Genomic DNA, 19,426 nt, shown 5'->3' on the forward strand with positions numbered 1-19,426 from the left:
AATATGGATGGTGCCCAGTTGTGCGTTGCGACTTGCTATCTTTTTTACAGCAAAAGAGGAGCGGGAAAAAGGCAAGAGGTGGGGCCCACATGCCGCGGTGCGCGCGCGAGCGAGTGCGCTCGGCGAGGGCGCCGGGCGTGAGTGCGCTGCGGCGCTGGTGGTGGTGGGGTCGGCGCACGTGCCGTTGCCGGGTATCGGGCAGAGCGAGCGAGCAAGAGGGATAAGTAACGGACATGTGATGCTCATGCCATGTGGTGCAGGTTATATTTAAAGATGGATAATTAGGATGGATTAGATGGAGATACTATAGAGCTCAAATTATTTTATAGTTTTTAAAATATATTTTAAAAATAATTTTTAATGCGAGTGATTTTTGAATGTGAATTTTTGGGATGTTACACTATGTCCATGGATATTTTTGCTATATCAGCATTAACTAATACTCCATCCGGTTTTCTAAAGAATATCATTTTAAGGTTGTCTTAAAGTTAAACATTTTAAACTTTGACTGTAAATAATTTTATTAGGTTGAGTTTGAAAATATGAAAGTGATGTAAGTAGATTCATCTTGAAATGTAGTTTCATAAAAATATATATTTTTTCTGCGAGGATCATAAAAATATATATTAACTATATTTTATAGTAAAAAGTAATTGTCATACTTTTTAGAGACCATCATATCGCTATTCAAAACCACATTCTTTAAAAAAACCGGAGGGAGTACCGGACTACCGGAGCACACTATTATTGCTCACCTCTGCTCACCTAACAGCATCATTTCCATGCCACATAAATAGATTTTTTTTCAAAAAAAAAAAGGAATAAGTTCCCTCGCCAACATCTGGTTAATTAGCCGAAGTCAACTTCGACGGCCAACGAGCAATTGGAAATGCCGGATCACTCGACAATCCGGTATTATATATCTACTATTGGTTTGTTTCGAATCTTTCGTCCATAATGACGCATTAGCACACCAGGGCATGGCAGCTACCACGAGTCGTGTAGATAGACGGTAACTAGCAGCCAAGGTCAAGCATTGTAGTTCTGCAGATTTGTTACTCCGTCTGCAGCCCCACACGCTGAGTCGCTGACAGTGCATGCAACGATGCTGTCAGCTGCACGCCGTGCAGACTGCAGACCCTATCCTATCCACGGCCACAACAGGCTGGGGCCGTGGAGGGCGAAAGGCCCATCGCTGTCCACATCACTACGGGTCAGACTGTAAACTATTGCAACACAAAGTAGGAACGTTATTAAACCAAAGTTACTACAGTGATGGTCCTGCAATTCTATAACACACCTCTTTTCTTCCCTTGTTGATAAGAACTCCTATTACACATTTACACATGTATGTTCAATTACGTACTGTTAACAGCAGCACATTTATTCTGACCCAAAAGAAAAAAAAAGTTTGAATTCTAACGTGGAGAGTAAGAGACTAGAGCGCAACGGCAGTTCAGCTACGGGATATACAGCATGCAACAAGAAGCCAGTAGCATCCTTTATATATACATACAGACTACACAACTGCAACGGAAACTCTCATTTTGAAGGCAATGGTTGGATATCAAACGGTGCAATATATGTGAGCTACGCAGGCACAGCGAAGCTCGGCTCGGACCACCGGGCCGCATCGACGACGAGGCACGGGTCGGACTTCCTGAACTCACCCACCTGCAGAGTTTCATCACAAGATGATAGATGAAAAACCATGTGAACCTAAATAACTAGTAAGATCGAGAGAACAGAGCATCTGTTGTGAGCGAGAAGCCCAACCTTTTCCCCACAGCTGGGGCAGTAATGGTACTTGTGCCAGAGGCAGTCCATCGAAGGGCATAGGAAGCAGACCCCCAGCATGAAGGGCATCATGCAAGCCACGACGGATGCAAGGCTTGGCTTTGACCTGTTCAAAGAAACAAGTGAGTTCATTTTCAATTTAGCTATGATGATGAATCCTCTGCATGTCTTGCTGGACGCCAGTACCCAAAACGAAAATGCTTGACAGAAAATTATGCATGAACATAAGGGCTCATGTTTAGCCAGAGCATATCACTTTGCATCCGACTGATCGGGGCAAGAGGAGGTTTTCAGCAAAAAATGTGGTATTCTAGCCAAATCTTTTTTTTCCTCAAACACGCAGAAGATTCGCATATCATTTCATTAAAAGGCAGGAGATAAAATACGGGGTGAAAGGAGAAGTCATCCCACCCAAGGACACACCCCAAAAATACAGATCTCTAAAAAAAACTAAAGAGAGCAGCCAAAGAAAAAAGGCGACCAGATTCTAGCCAAATCTTAAACAGATTAATGCCACCTTCACGTATTCTGTAGTTTGAACCAGATCTTTCAATTAACTTGTGCCTCCATACAAAACTTAAAGTATTCTCCAGAATATTCTCGGCAACCGAAATATATTGAATAGAAAAACTCAATTGACCCCTCCGCACAACCGCTAGATGATGGTTGGAAAGTTGACTACCAAACTACCAAATGCTCCCCTCCCTCAACAGATCCCCATGATCATTCAAAGCAAAGGTAACTGAGATCAAGCAAAGTAAATACCATGAGCATATGTTACTCAGATGGTTTTATGCTAACAGGAAGATGCTTCATTTTAGTCTTGTTTGCTAATCACCATAAATCCCTATGACAATGACTTTCAGATATGTCACCATTAACTAGCAAATCCCAAGGACGTGTTCAGAGCTGAGGATACCAGTAAACATAAAAAAAAATGATCCTTTCAAAACACTGCTGAATTCAAGTATATTGCTAAATTATCATTGCCAAAATCTAAGCTTTGCAACTACCAATTCATGTCCCTGAAGACATACCCATGCTGCAGAAAATAACAAAGGCAACTGGAATCCACAATACAGAAATTTGGCCATTTCGGTCTAATGCTACTCCACAGGGTCATGGTGTATCAGCAGGATAGTTCAAAATAAGCTATGCTCAGGCCCAATGTTGAAGGATAAGCTCAAGAATGCTCAAATAGGCTCAAGCTCTTGTATCGGTTAGACATGTCCAAAACCAGAAAATACTATAAGATGGCCCTGGACCAGTGTTTTCAAGTCGTCCGATTAATTGCGATTAATCGTCCTGGTCGGTCCTAGGTGACTGATCAGGGGTAATGTCGACCTGTACAAGTCATCCGATTAATCGTGATTAATCATCCTAGTTGGTCCCAAGTTGACCCGGTTCGACCAGACGACCTAAAAACATTGCCCTGGACCTGTGTAGTATTAATAAACTATGTGGTACTAAAAAAACTGCAGTTTTAGACCCTATAGACATGCAAAACCATTTTTTAGATAAAAAGGTCTAGAGTGAGAGTTTTTAATAAAACTCCAAAAAGACTTCAGTTTTAACAATACTATGTTTTTTTAAACTACGAAGTTTGTAGCATCCAAACACTTCATGTCTGTCATGTGGGGGAAGCAGTATAACTGCAGGCCTAGAGCACGACATGCAGCCAGGGGAGCTCCCAAGGGCGTGCAACAGCCCGGAGGCACAGGCTGTAACGAATGCAATTTAGTATGTTGGGTAAAGAGATTAGAGTTAATGAGAAATTAGAGTCATTGATGGGGATAGAAATGAGAGGTTAGAGAGCTGGGCGCCAGCTAGAGGAGATAGAGGGCTGGGCGCCAGCTAGAGGCTGAGGCCCTCTATTTATACCATGTAATCAGATTGAGATGGGTAAGCAATGAAGAAACTAGTTATCTCCTAATCTGCCTTTGCTGCTCTTAATCTCATCCCCTGCTGCATCGGTAGCCAGACAAAAACACTGGCACCATTACCCGGTTCTAGCTACGACCTACGAGTTGAGGAGCCAAGGGCCTCCTACCTTGAGCGTCCAGGCCCTTGACAACCTTATATCGGCTTCCAGGCGCCCTTCATCCTCTGCTGCACCACCACCACCCCATCCAACCACCACCACGCCTCCCACCCCGGCCTCACCTTCCACCTCAGCCGCTTCCATATCCTCACCCATGGCCGAACCATCAACAGCTGATCTGGCCAAGATGATCCAGGCCTTGACCACCTCCATACAGCACCCTCCAGAGTTAGGTGGCAGCCCTGCCGCGACCAGCAGCATCCTTTGCAGGCGCCCAAGGTTGCCAAGGCAATCTGGGTGATCGGCCGCCGCGGTTCCAGAAGATGGACTTCCCTAAGTATGACAACAAGTCCAATCCGCTTGTGTTCATCAACCGCTGTGACTCCTATTTCCATCAGCAGCGCAGCGCGGCGGAAGAACAAGTCTGGATGGCATCCTACAACCTGGAGGCCGGCGCACAGATGTGGTTCATCCAGTTGCAGCAAGACGAAGGCACCCCGTCCTGGCACCGCTTCTCCGAGCTCTTGAACATCTGCTTCAGCCCTCCGATCCGCTCCAACCCACTCGGCGAGCTCATGGCGTGCAAGCGGACCGGCTCTGTCACCGAATACCAGGATCGGTTCGAGGCGCTGCTGCCCCGAGTGGGTATGCTGACGGAGGCACAACGTGTCCAGGCCTTCACTGCCGGGCTACAGCCACCGCTCAGCCTCGACATCAAAGTTCACAACCCTCAGTCACCATGAGCCTTGCCCGCATGCTGGAGCCTTGTCCACGAGCAGTGCGTCGCAGTGGCTGCCCCGCTGCAAGCACCACCATGCGACCAGCAGCAGGGCCTCCTTCTGGCGCCTCCACCAATGTTTTCTGGTCGTCTAGTCGATCCTGGTCGACCTGGGACCGACCAGGCGATTAATCGCGATTAATCAGCGACCAGGTCGATTAATCGACCCTGGTCGTCCAGGCATATCAGCTGGTCGACCTATATATATACCTCTATATATACACTATATTATACACAATAAAGGAAGCATCAAGACTGCATTACTGTAAACCAACATTCCTCTTCATCTTCAACTCTTTTTGATGTAAACAAACATCTCCTTCTTAACTATTTCTGGAGAACTGGGACAACCAACAGCATCTCCATACCCCCCACATATCTGCCCAGTCAAAAAAGCCCAAAAACAGAGCACACAACCTGGTCGTCCATGTCCTAATCGGACGATTAATCGCGATAAGTGGACGACTAATCGGACGACCAGGTTTCTGGTCGACCTGGTCGGGTCGGACCTCCTAATCGAGCACTCCTGACCGACCAGGACGATTAATCGCGATTAATCGAACGACCTGAAAACATTGGCCTCCACCACATCTCGCTCTACCGGCTCCGGCACCTGCTGCGACTGCCGCAGCCACCACCGTTATGGTGGAGGGTCGCCCCGTCAGGTGCCTGTCGATGTCCAAGATGGAAGAACGCCGCCAGCTCGGACTTTGCTTCAATTGCAATGAAAAGTTCGGGGGTGGTCAGAACAAAATGTGCCAGCGCCTGTTCTTGTTGGACCTGGCAGCGGCGGATGACAATGACACCGCCTCCGACGACCCCGCTAATCCGACATCACAGATGTTGCTCCACGCAATCACCGGCGTCCACACCAGCAGGTACGACATAGTACTGGGTACCCAATGACTGCGCCCAATCCTGTGGGACTTTGCAGCCTTCACCATGTCCTTTTGGCACAAGAACCATCTGGTCTGCTGGCTCTTGAAGAAGTCTGCCGGCACCCCTCTAACTGCATCGGCTACTTGGGAGGACATCAACCGCTCTCCAACCTTCCAGCTCGAGGACGAGCTGCTCGTCAACCGAGGGGGAGATGTCATGTGGATGCGGCAGTATAACTGCAGGTCTAGAGCACGACATGCAGCCAGGGCAGCATCCAAGGGCGTGCAACAGCCCAAGGAGGCACAAGCCGCTGTAATGAATGCAATTAGTATGTTGGGTAAAGAGATTACAGTTAATGAGAAATTAGAGTCATTGATGGGGAGAGAAAGGAGGAGTTAGAGGGCTGGGCGCCAGCTAGAGGCTGAGGCCCTCTATTTATACCATGTAATCAGATTGAGATGGGTAAGCAATGAAGAAACAAGTTATCTCCTAATCTACCTTTGCTGCTCTTAATCTCATCCCCTGCTGCAACGGTAGCCAGGCAAAAACCCTGGCACAATTACCTGGTTCTAGCTATGAGTTGAGGAGCCAAGGGCCTCCTACCTTGGGCGTCTAGGCCATTGACAATGTCGCTCCTAAACCAAAGTATTTTACAAAACCATGGTATTTTTCTAAAACTCCAAAAATACTTTGTATCCAAACAGGGCCTTAGCCTTTAGTGACCAAGAGATCAGCAAGTTTGATGTTTTGATAATTAATTTAAAAGGGAAAAAAATAAAAGAGTAAAGCTAGCTTGAGGTTTGCTATAATTTGGCTAGAAGGTTCAGAACATAGTGTGCACAGGCATAATATATCAACCTTGTTGTGGTAGAAAGTTTTGTGGAAATTGAGGCCAAGGTATTTTCACAGCCAAGCATCATAAATAAACACTGTAATGGACTAATGGTGACAATCAATAGCAGATCATGCTTTCCTATGTGATTAGTACAATGTAGGGTTGCGTGCCATAATTTCCACGTAACATGTCATCGTAGGGTGTGTCATAATTCCCACGTAAGATGGCACAAATAATCAAAATCTTATATCTAGCTTTTGAGGTTGTGAGCCACCAAAGTTTCATCTTTCGTCTACTCGAACCAAATATACATATCACTGATTTTATATACATTTTTTTAACAAAGTTATGGATCTACCACAATCTCATCAGTATTTTCCACTCAAATAGCTAGAAATCATCACAAAACCATCTCTTTCCAATACTGAAAAAAAGCCCAGTCAATTTTTGAAGTGGCCCACAGTAGTTGCACGTATGAAACATAAAAATCACAATTGAAGTCTTGTCTTTTCCAGCAGATTGCCTGTGAATACTAATGTGTATTATGTTATCTATCCTTCAGCTTGTACACAGTGGTGGGAGCCATTGAGCATGAAGCAAAGAAGCTTCCACTTCATCATAGCAAGTGGACCCAAGGGGGTGCCAAAGTAGATATTCGAGCTTTGCAAAACCTTGAACAAAGAAAGCCAGTAAAGTATCTATCATGTATGATATATGTCTGCTCCAATATAGAACCTATACCTGACAATGGTCCTACTAATAAGTAATAACAGTGTGTCAAGCACTGCCTAGGCTTAGGTTGATATCATGTATTCATGTGTGCAGAATGGATTTTGTCACCATATATAGTAGCAAGGGGACACAAGGCTCATCGCTCAGCCTTGTAGGTTTGTATGGTCCGACCGCCAGGGGTAGGGGGATCTGGGCCCAACATCTAACTTGAGCCGAAGCTCTGATATGTTCTATTCATATGATTAAACTTTTCCTGACACATTGTGGACCTTCTGGTGCATGGGGGAGTCCTCTGCGAGAGATCCATATGCCAATCAAGGTATCTTCCATCAGATGGCGAGTGCCCCTTGAGGTACTTCAACTCTGTATTTTTATGGCTACAGAAATATGATGTCCATGGTTACTACCTTGGCTGTCCATAATGTACCACTGTGGTAAAGACACTAAAATTGAAATGATAAAAAAAGACTTTCAAACAATATGGTCCAAAGTAACAGAATATCCTTTGCCTTTTCCATATAAGTCAGGGACCATCAAGCAAAGCAAAGTCTTTGGATACACTTGATTCTAGCAACAAGGGGGAATGAGGAGTGAGAAATAAGATGATACAGATGTTTGTCATAACCTATAGTGGTGAGAGGAGTAGGCCTCTCATTGATAGGTTTGGCTGGTCCAATGTAACAAGGTATGGTCTCCTCACTTTTAGCTTCTAGCATGCGATCCAGCCCTGGGCTGATACAGAGCAGATCTCCTGATGCAATTTGGGAGTCTACAGAAAAGAGAATGATGGCAATAAAAGCAATATTGACAGATGCAATTTCTTATCCAGTGCTCCTTAAGGTACTCCAACTGAGTCCATTTGGGAGTAGTGAGGTATGGTGTCAATATGAAGTCAAAAAGTCTTGGTGGCACCATAAATCTTGAGTGCCCCTGCGGCTATTCCATAAGTGGTAAAGCTGTTTAAAAAAGGGTTTTAAAACAAAGTTGAGAGTAACAAATTACTCTTTAGCCACACTTTAGCTTGTTTATAGAGGTCAGGGACCATGAAGCTGCAAAGCAAAGGAGCCACTTGATCATAGCAAGGGGACCTGAGGGGTAAGACGAACAAAATGATCTGGATCTGGAAATTCTGGATGCCTGTTGCCATCTGTAAGGAGATCCTGATTGTAATCACAGTGCCTTCAGACATAGATAGAAAAAAGGCCCTTCTCCGGTGCCACTCCAGCTTTGGTTTGTTTAAGGCAAGAACCATATGGTACCAGTAGGAACTGATATCAAGAGTTTCTCTCTTCGCCTCATACTCACAATTGAACAACATTGCTAAGTTTGCAAGAAACAATTAGTCCAATTCCCACGAATCACAGTAAAGTAGGCCATGGACAGTACAACAATGAACACGATCTCTTTACCGACCAAACAAACATACAAAGACGCCAAGAAGAGCAAGAACCTAAAGCACACCGAAGTGAGCAGCACTAAGCTTGTCCTGATTGGACAAATTCGATTTCCAAATTAATAAATAATCAACGTCTCATCTTGACCTATCCATATTCTATGGCCAAAGCATTTCGATGTTTCAGGCTTGAAGACTTCTCCTATGAACCCCGAACAATAAGGTGCTGGGGGAGCTACGAGAATCGAACAGGATGGGTGGGAGAAGGGACACAGGCTTACCGGACGGAGGAGACGGCGGCCTCACCGCAGGCCTGGCAGTGGAAGGGCGCGGGCGTGTCGCGGAACATGGTCTGCTGGAGCGGCACCCCCTTGGGCGCGCCGGCGTAGATCGCGTTGGGCGGCGGCATCCCCGCCGCGTAGGGGTTCGGCGGCGGCGCGTAGTAGTAGTGCCCCTGGGCCCCCGGCGCCGGGTGGTAGGGGATGCCGATGGCGGGCTCGCCGCCGGTGGCCGCGGGGTCCTTGGTCGCCATGGTCTTCGTCGGCGGGCCGGTGCGGGTGCGCTGGTCTGGATCGGTGCGTTTGGATTTGGCGAACGGTTGAATCGTCTGTTGTCAGCGGTAGGCCGGCAGCCCGTTCAACTTCCAACGGCGCCTATATTGAGGCCTGTTCTGCTCCGTGTATTGAAAAAGTCTTCAACTCGTTTTCTACCAGAAAAAGGCACTAGTATTTTTCTAGAACTAAGACACTTCAAGAAAATCGTTCTCCCAGTAAGGCGCTGTTTAGTTTAAAAAAATCGCCTCGCGAATCTTTGAACGCATGTATAGAGCATTAAATATAGATAAAAACACAGTTTATATATAACTTGCAAAAAGAATTTTTTGAGTCTAATTAGTCTATGATTAAATAATAATTATCAAATAAAACGAAATGCTACAGTAGCTAAATTCAAAAAAAAGTTCGAGAACTAAACAACATAGGAAAAAACGATTCTAGAACTAAGACATCTTATTTGGTTGCTAGATTAAAGTTCTGCTAGAAAATCAGTTCTACGAAGAAATCGATTCTCTCTCATTTTATCAGGTTTACAGCTATATCACACTCTTATTTTGAAACTCTTACAGTAACATTTTTACCATCGAACTATAAATTCCACATGCTAGACATATAACAATGACAGGGTTGAAAAAGGTGATCAAATCTTGTCTGCATTTTCTTTTCTTATTACCTTTTATAAAAGGAAAAGTTTCAATTATATTTTGTGTGCTAGGGTTTCTGCAACAAGTCTTGTAGATTCAGAAATGAAATTGGATAATTCCACAGTACAATTAAAAGGACCCATCGCCAGTAGGGCAGAATGAGAAATGGACTTGGCCCAAGCTAAACCAATATGGCAATATGGCAGTAAAGCGCTTCCGAACTATAATGTTTCTACATTTTACAAGTGTTTTTCAATATTTTTCTGGGCCAGGATTAATCTTGGAACACGGCTAGCAAGGGTGCTGTTGCCATTGGTCCAGTGGCATACATTGAGCATGATAGAGTAACCATTCAACAAAACAATTCATCTGAATGTTTTGTACCTTCATCAGTTTGAGATCTAGAACTTCTGAAACTACAAGCCCGTCTGGCATGGATCCGAACAGCTCCAGCTCCGACTTGCAAAAACACTCTGTGTAAACTCTGTTACATGAATCTGTTTTTCTCTCTCCTCTATCTCTCTCTCACTGACACAATGGAGCAGCAGGAGCCTGTGAGAGGGAGAGAAAAGAGAGAATTTTTGCTCCAATGAATAATACGCTACAGTATTTTTGCAGGTTTGAACCGGAGCCGCTCGGATCCATACCAAATAGGCCCTTACAAATACCAAGCTTCAAGAAATCCACAAATTTCTTAGAGCAAACATAGCTTATATAGATACAACTAAGATGGCATGAACCAATAAAACTATGTTCACATTATATGGAGGAATAGCCATGAAAAATAAAGAGATAAAGAAGTATACGGAATAATGAGATATAGAGAGGTTTTTTTTATAGCAAAAGGTGGGCAGCACGTATAATGGACTCCATCACAAAGTTCCAAGCGTCAAGATGAGCAAAGACGGCATTTAGATCATCAAGATTGGAGCCCTGATGATGAAAAGAAGGTTTTAGGCACTGAGCGTAAAAGAGTGGTCTAGTTTTCCACGTCTTTTTTTCCTATTCCGAGACCGGATAGAGTCCAATCATTTTTGGCTCATGTTTGACATGGAAAACATGCAAAACACATTTGAGATATGATTTCTACTTGCGTAAGATCATCTCTGTACATATATCGTGGGATCATGACAGATTAAGAAATCTTCAAAATTACAACTTTTATCTCGTTTACCCTACTTTTTCAATCTCCTGTTGTTCTCTAGACAAGATTTTGGCGGTATTTTAGGTGGTATTGTCGACCCTAGGAGTAGGACAATCTCAGCATGCATCTCTCTGATAGGTCCTGAGAGCTGTTCCCGAGTTCTGCCGACTAAGAACGGGCTTCAAATTAGCCTCACTGATCTAGTGATGGTCTTGCTAATCTTAGAGTTACTCGCTATGTGTAATATATCATGTGGAACCTTGGGTATACTAGCTCTTGCTTGTGTGACCCAATTCGGTGTCAACAATTTCTATAGAATTGCATTGGCCATACTTTAGCACGCATCTATATTCTCTTCTAACATGTACTTCATCCATTCCAAATTATAAGTCATTTTAATAACTTTTCTAGATACATAGAATTTTACTATATACACTTACATATACATTGTGTCTAAATATATAGGTAAAGCAATGTATCTAGAAAAATGAAAACATTCTTATAAATTGGAACAATGGAGTATAAAATATCCTAAATTCTGAATAACACTGCACACATTATTCTGTGTTTTTGCACTAATTGATTAAGTTGACATGCATTCTATATAATTTAATCTAAGCTCCTATCCACATACATGTATATAGGCCTTCTAGAGCTACCGTTTCCCAATCTTATGACAAAAAATGGCTTGACATATATATATATATATATATATGGTGCATTTTGTATACTCCCGGGAGTAGTTACTCCCATCAACTCTGAAGTATGTACCGTTCAGGTTCCTTCCAATTAGGAGAAGTTAACGGGTTGAAAAACATCAAGGGATGCATGTCGATTCCTTAAAAGACGGATCAGGTGTTCTTTAGTTATTTGCTTTTGACATAGGTCAGGTTGGCCGGTTGGGTATATATATTTTTTTAAAAAAGTGTCGAGTGGGTATATATCTGGCCATTCGCACGGCCCTTTACTTTGTATGCAGAAGTATACTACTGAGAATATACTAGTTTATAAAAAGTATGTACACATACTCTAGAGTATAAATACGTACTAATATATTACTGATACATTTGATTAGTGAGTATGAGTATATTTATTAAGGGTGTGTTCACATATACAGACCATTATAAAGTATGTATTCATACTTAAATTTCATAATATAAGGAGTACATATTCATACTTTTTTTAAAAAAAGGAGTATACCTACATACTTTTTTCGTGTAAGAGTACATTTAACCTAACAAACCGGAGGCACACCCTGCGCAGGGAGACCGTCCACGTCGCCCCAAATTCTGTGATTCGTCCAGATCAGCGCCATTTCATCCCTGCAGATTGCTATTGGTCCACATCAGCGTGCTTGGCTCCTCTATTTATACGGTGGCCTCGTGTCTTCCAGATAAAAAAAATCCTCTGTCTTGTGGTCTTTCTCGTTTCTATCGCTCTCCACCTACCTCGCCCTTCTCGTCTCCTCATCTTCACCTCGCCCTTTACGGCTCCTCATCTTCCTCAGAGTGCTCGCTCCGTCAGGCTTCACCGGCGTCGACGCATCCGCCGTCGGTGCCCGGTGTAGGTCGCGGCGGAACTATTGCCTGCTGGTCCCCGCCACTTCTTCGGAACCGTCGCTTGTTAGGGTTTCGGCTGCGTCGGCGGCCGGCGAGGTTCTCTCCGGACATGTTGGCAGCAGATCCGTTGTTCCTGCCATTGGTCAAGATTGGTGTTCTGATTTGGTGTTGCCATCCACCGACGTGGCTACGGTTCTTCCGTCTTCTACTGGTATGTTTTCCCCTCCTTCTGTGGTGTCAGTGAACCTCATTCTTACTGTGAGGCCTTTAAGTCTGCAGCCGATTTATCTCCAGAGACAGAAAAAAAAACTTTCTTCCTTCTTTTAAAAATAATTTGTCCTCACTGCCTTACATTGCCAGGTTCTTTTCAGTCCTGTGCTTCAGTGTTGGATAGTTTTCTGCTAAGAGCAGTTCCAGTTCACTGCAGCCTGCGGGTGCTAACGGTAATGATTGTTGCTACATGTTCGTCGGCAGTTAAAATGATGTTGCATTAATAATTTTGTTTTTTTATCCCTAAATACGCTGCAGTTCTGAGGCCTATTAGTCAATCGGATTTGGTTTGGCCAGCGAGACATTGGTGTTTGCTCACACGGATTCTAGGTATGCTGAGATTCTCAGTTTATATTTCTTTCCATGTTAACTGTTTTTGGCGGTGCCAATAGGTCGGCTTGGTGTTTATTCTTTGATATGTTTAGATTTTTAATAGTTTCTGACTCTGAAATGCTGATAATATGACCTTTTTTTATTTTGTTCCTTAAAAAAAACTAAAAGTTTTACGCAGTGCCATCTCAGTGCGGTTTGAGGGACAGGATCTTCTCACTGAATTTATCGTTCATAGTTTCATCTGTCTTCTCTTTCTTATCTGCTAATATCAGTGCTTCGGCTGAAAGAATCCTTTCATTCCGACATCTTAATAATATTTAACATTCAAACATCATACCGCTTATAGCTTATTCAGTTCACAGTTATGGTTTCATTGTGTCATCCTATCTTGGGTTCATAAACACTTTGTTCTGACAGTTCCTTGCAAATAGCCTATTCAGTTCCCTGTCTGTTCTTCTTTCCTATTCAATCACCCACTGGCGTTCATAATAGCTTAAATTCACGATTTCGTTTCACGACTCCTACATTTAGTATCATTTTGCTATTATTCACCTTCTGTTGTGATGTTTATTCTACGATTATCGTATTTGTCAACTCTATATGCTGTGGCCTATCGCTGTCATATTCCTTTAGTTTCGATCGTCGATGAATTTGATCACGATGGCACACTATTACATGGTATAGAAATTGAGTTGCCTTTATTGTTTCATAATGATATGCCTCGTCGGTTTTTCTTTTGGTCTTCTGGACAGTCAATGTCTGCATATGAATATGAGGATGCTGCTTTACAGGCCATAGCTTTCCTTCAGAGTTTGTATGGTTTCACCATTGCTGATTATAATTATCAAACAATGGCACAGTACCACATTCTCCTGCAACAACTTTTTTCACTTGCAAATCAAGGCGCACAGCTTGCACGTTTAGTTATAACCGCAGCGCATGAACCAGTGCCTAACAATACACAAACAGTTCACGTTGCAGAACAATTGATCCACACACTTGACTCTATGTTAAATCTTCCTTTTGGTCCAACTCATTGACCATGTTATTGTCTTTCACCCTTTGGTTACCCATTGCATGTTTTTACTACTTCTTTCTTTTGTTCAAGTTTAGCTGAAAAAAAGGCTTCTATCTGTATCTAAAATAGTACAGCTGGAATAGGTAGACGAGCCACAAGTACTTTTGGTCGCTCTATCTTTTATTATAATTCCTCTAGAGGGGAATACCAGGACTAGTGACCATAAAACCTGTGCATGCTGTTCCCAATGAGACATCTAGACCTGTTGATGCAACAGTCCCAAGCTATTCCCAATATATTTACATAAAGCCTGTGCATGCTCCTTCTTTCGGGGTTACTTTTTTTCATCCTTTTTCTACATATAGTGGCAGGATTAGTGACCATAATGGATACGTCGCTTCCGGTTACTGCGTCTTTTCCATGTATGTTCCACCTCTCAGATTAACTTTATAGCTTTGTCTATGTTTCATTCATTCATATTTCTTCTGCATTTTCAAAAATCTGCTATTCTTGCTTTGTGTCATTACTTCTTATGACTGCGTGTCGTCACAGCACGTGATAGAGCGTCGGTGTTCGACGCTGCATCAGCTGCCTATTCTTTGCCCGCTACATCTCGTATGATCTCCTCCATTCTTACTTTTCACTTAGATTATTTAGGATTCAAATTTCGTTGACTTCCATTCTGGTCCTTTTTAATCCAATAATATATACAGAGAACTATCATTCCTTGTTATCTCCATATCCTATTTTTCCACAACCTTTGCCCACAGGAGCTAATCTGCACTCCGTAGCTTCCAATTCTACAGGTAATGAGCTATCTATATTTTAGGTCCTGCTTCGTATTATGATTACGACCCATGGACATCGGTTTTTTTTCAGTGAATATGTCGACTCTTATAATGCCAAATCTGCCACCTTTTACCTTGCCATTGCACGACGCCTCTGTTGGCATAAACACACATGACCGTCATCTTGTTTCAAATCCTGAAGCTACTGAAGCGTGTCGTAAGCGAAGGAGAAGACTTCATCAACGTTCTCTTGCTCGTGCAGGTTAAATCAGTGATTTAGTGGTTACAAAAAATGAATATTAACATATATTCATGTTAGAGATAACTTCGTTTTTGCCTCCACATGCCTTCTCTCACATTTTATGTCTTCAATTAGGGATGACTAGCATCCACGATACAGTTCGTACCTGCGGCCAATTTGATGAGGCTTATGTAGATGCACTAAAAGGTTCGTTTACTTTAAAAGATTTAGTGCCTACATAACCTCAGAAAATAAGCTGCTCCAAACATAGACTATAGATTCGTCCCTGTTCATATTTCGTTAGATATTCTACTAAAATAGATGCCCTAGGCTGCTTCAAACCTATACTATAAATTCCTCTCTGTTCACAATTCTTTAGATATTTTACTAAAATAGATGACCTCAACAATTGTAGCGTCGCATCCAGGAAGATCATATTACGGTCCACCACAGTATCGTTGTCCTTATTGCCAAGCTATTTTTTGGCTGCGGGAGGGTGTTAAGCAAGGTTCAGTGCGGCGGTCAGGCCAACCAATATACAACAGTTGTTGTAAAGGTGGTAAAATTGTCATACCACCATTCCGACCACGCCCAGAGCCGTTAGCTTCACTGGCAAGGTTTAATGGCGATGGAAGGTGCAATAGATTTATGAAAAATATACGGCAATATAATTGTCTATTTGCTTTCACTTCGATGGGAGCAAACATAGATCGTTCAATGAATGATGGCCGTGGCCCTCCTGTGTTTAAAGTTAGTGGTCAGGTACATCACCGAATAGGGTCTTTGCTGCCATTACAAGGTACACCTCCAAAATTTATACAGCTGTATGTCTATGATACAGCTAATGAGATCAGAAACAGGATGCAGGCAGTAGACCAAACAGAAACATCTCATGGAGGTTTAGATACTTCTATTATACAGTCTCTTATATCCATGCTAGATGAACACAATCCTTTTGCAAGGCAGTTTAGAATTGCAAGAGACAGGCTGCAACAATATGGTGATGAAGAGTTTGTTATCAGAATTATAGGGCCTCGAGAAGGAGATTCACCACAGTATAGCCTTCCTACTATAGATCATCTTGCCATGCTTGTTGTTGGTGATTTCACAGTTGACACATACCAACGAGATATAATCATACAGAGTCACTCCAGTGAGCTTAAGCAGATATCCGCTCTTCATCCTGCCTTTATGCCACTCCAATATCCTTTGTTATTTCCGTTTGGTGAACGAGGATTTCAAGTTGGTGTATCATATGAAGGTATGCAGCCTACCAGGAACAACACACGCAATAGAGTTACAATGCAGGATTATTTCCGGTATATGTTGCATTACAAGCATAATCAACCAAATCCATATCTCAATTACGGTGCTTTGTCTAGCCAAATCAAGGTTGATGCTAGGGCCTGTATTGATGAGAATAGACTTTTTTATATCCTTGAGCATCAGAAAGATATAAGAATGGAAAGCATCCAAGGTATCACTGATGCAGTGAATCGTGGCTGCATAGAAGGCAATGAAATGGGCAAAATGACTGTCCTCCCTGCATCTTTTACTGGTGGTCGTCGTTACATGCTGCAAAACTATCATGATGCGATAGCTATATGTAGGGAATATGGACCCCCAGATTTTTTTGTGACCTTCACATGCAATCCTAAATGGCCTGAGATATCTGAAGGAATAATGGAGGCAGGTCAACGCTCAACTGATAGAGGAGATATAGTTGTGAGAGTATTTCACATGAAGCTTGAAGAACTTTTACACGACCTACGTCATGGTGCCATTTTCGGTCCATGTACAGCAGGTGTGTTACTATTGTCATTTAATAGGTTTTAGGTCTTATCTAATTCTTATGCCTACAAAACTATATAGATTAGAGGTCCTCTAGGTTGACACCAGTATTTTCCTTTGCCACTGCAGTTCTTCATACTGTGGAATTCCAAAAACGTGGATTACCTCATGCACATATTATCATGTGGACTAAGATTGACACATCAGAACCGAGTCCGTCTCTTATTGATTCTTTCATCAATGCTGAGATACCTGATCCTGCTACTGATCCATTAGGATATGCTCTCGTGGCTGAACATATGGTCCATGGTCCATGCGTAGACTGAATAAAGTATGCCCTTGCATGAAAGAAGGAAAATGTTCAAAGTTCTTTCCTAAACCATATCAAGAAGAAACATCTGTAGATCAGGATGGTTTTGCTGTATATAGGCGCCGTTCAAATGAGCTATATATTGAAAAAGGAGGTCATCGCCTTGATAATAGATGGATCGTGCCACATAATCTGAAGTTGCTAAAAAAAATACCAAGCACATATCAATGTAGAATGGTGTAACAAGACAATTTTTGTTAAGTACCTTTTCAAGTATGTCACAAAAGGTGCTGATTGTAGCAAAGTTTATCTTCAGAGAGTCAGAAACGGAGAAGCTACACCTTTTGATAATGAAACTCAGACTGTCAATGAAATCAAAGAGTATCTTGACTGTAGGTATATTTGTGAACAAGATGCGTGTTGGCGCATATTTGGCTATGATATACATAGACACTACCCTGCTGTTGAGAGAATGCCGGTTCATTTGCCAGATGATAATTTTATAACCTATAGTGCCAGAGCCAAGATGAAAAGTATACTAGAACAAGAGTTCCTTAGGAAAACTATGCTTACTGAATGGTTCACAGCTAATCAAATACATAACAGTGCTAGAGAATTGACATATCCTCAGTTCCCTACTAAATGGAAATGGGAACCTCAATCAAGATCATGGGAACATCGCAGAGATAGACGTCCAAAAATAGGTCGTTTGCATTATGTCCATCCCTCTGCTGGGGAAAGGTATTACCTTAGAATGCTCTTATTAACAGTGAAGGGATCACTTAGTTTTAAGAATCTTCAGTATCATAATGGCGTACAGTATTCCACATTTAAAGAAGCCTGTAGATCACGTGGACTTATCGGTGATGATCATGAATGGTATGAGGCCTTCAATGAAGCTGCTTCTTGGGCCACATCAATGCATCTGCGTAAGCTTTTTGTTACCATGATTCTTTTTTGTGAGGTTGGTGATGAATATACATTCTTTGAGAAAGTTTGGAGAATGCTAGCTGATGATATCCAGTATCAAATGAGGGACATAGTTGGCAATAGATCCTACCATATGTCTGATGAAGATTTGAGAGATGGTGTGTTAGATGAACTGACAACACTATTCTCTAATAATGGCCGGAACATTCGTGAATTCAACCTTCCACGGAGAACCACACCTAATCCTTGTCCATCACTCAATCGACTTATTCTAGAAGAAATGTCATACTCTTTTCATGAACAGCTCAGTGAAGATATGCTTTTATCTTCATTAAATTCAGATCAGTTTAGAGCTTTCAAAACCATAGTAAATACAGTCCTCAATAATCAATTAGGATTTTATTTCGTATCTGGATATGGAGGGACAGGAAAGACCTATCTATGGAATTGCATAGTTACACATCTTCGGTCCCAACGAAAGATAGTACTTACTGTTGCTTCTTCCGGTGTTGCATCATTGTTATTACCTGGAGGCCGTACAGCACACTCAAGATTCAACATTCCATGTGATCTCGATGATAGTTCTGTGTGTGGTATAGGTAGAGGAACCATGTTGTCTGAACTCATTGAGGCAACATCGTTGATAATATGGGATGAAGCTCTAATGACTAATCGTCGAGCCTTTGAAGCTTTAGATAGAAGTCTTCGGGACATTCAATCTGCTCATTTTCCTGATGCTTCCTCTATTCCGTTTGGTGGAAAGGTTGTTGTTCTAGGTGGCGACGTCAGACAAATATTGCCTGTTATTGAGGGCGGCACAAAGGCCCAAATTATTAGCTCTGCTATATTCAATTCACCTCTTTGGTCAACTGTTAAAGTACTTGAGTTAACGCAGAATATGCGTTTAACATCATCCCAAACTGACCCTATTGTGAGTGAGCAGCTTGCTGAATTTAGCAAGTGGATATTAGATATTGGTGAAGGCAAAGTACCTTGTGTAGCTAGAGAAGGAGAAACTGAACCTTCATGGATTAAGATACCGTCAGATTTGCTTCTTATGGATGCTGAAGATAAAATGTCTGCTATAGTTCAAGCAACTTACCCGAATTTCTTGAACAATTATAGAAGTGAACTATACCTCAAAGCCCGAGCTATTCTTACACCCACAAATGAATCATCAGAAATGGTTAACGATCATATTGTTTCTTTAGTGCCGGGCAATTGCAAAGAATATTTAAGCTGTGACACTATATCTAAATCTGGAGGTGGTCATGTATCTTATGAGTTATTGTACCCTGTTGAATTTTTGAACTCTTTAAATGGGAACAATTTTCCGCAGCATATCATACGTCTAAAAATAGGCGTTCCTATTATGCTTCTACGCAATCT

General features: G+C 42.4%; 1 protein-coding gene across 1 annotated transcript; it reads right to left on the reverse strand.

Moving 5' to 3' along the window:
* LOC8059592 lies at nt 1,265–9,107 on the reverse strand. The gene is made up of 3 exons (XM_002453852.2): nt 8,737–9,107; nt 1,777–1,903; nt 1,265–1,674 (listed from the first exon to the last, which is right to left on the reverse strand). Exons 1-3 carry the CDS (start codon nt 8,985–8,987, stop codon nt 1,591–1,593), a joined length of 462 nt encoding a protein of 153 aa, XP_002453897.1. The 5' UTR covers nt 8,988–9,107; the 3' UTR covers nt 1,265–1,590.

Source organism: Sorghum bicolor, chromosome 4 (genome assembly GCF_000003195.3).
Source record: "Sorghum bicolor cultivar BTx623 chromosome 4, Sorghum_bicolor_NCBIv3, whole genome shotgun sequence".
Classification (NCBI taxonomy): domain Eukaryota; kingdom Viridiplantae; phylum Streptophyta; class Magnoliopsida; order Poales; family Poaceae; genus Sorghum; species Sorghum bicolor.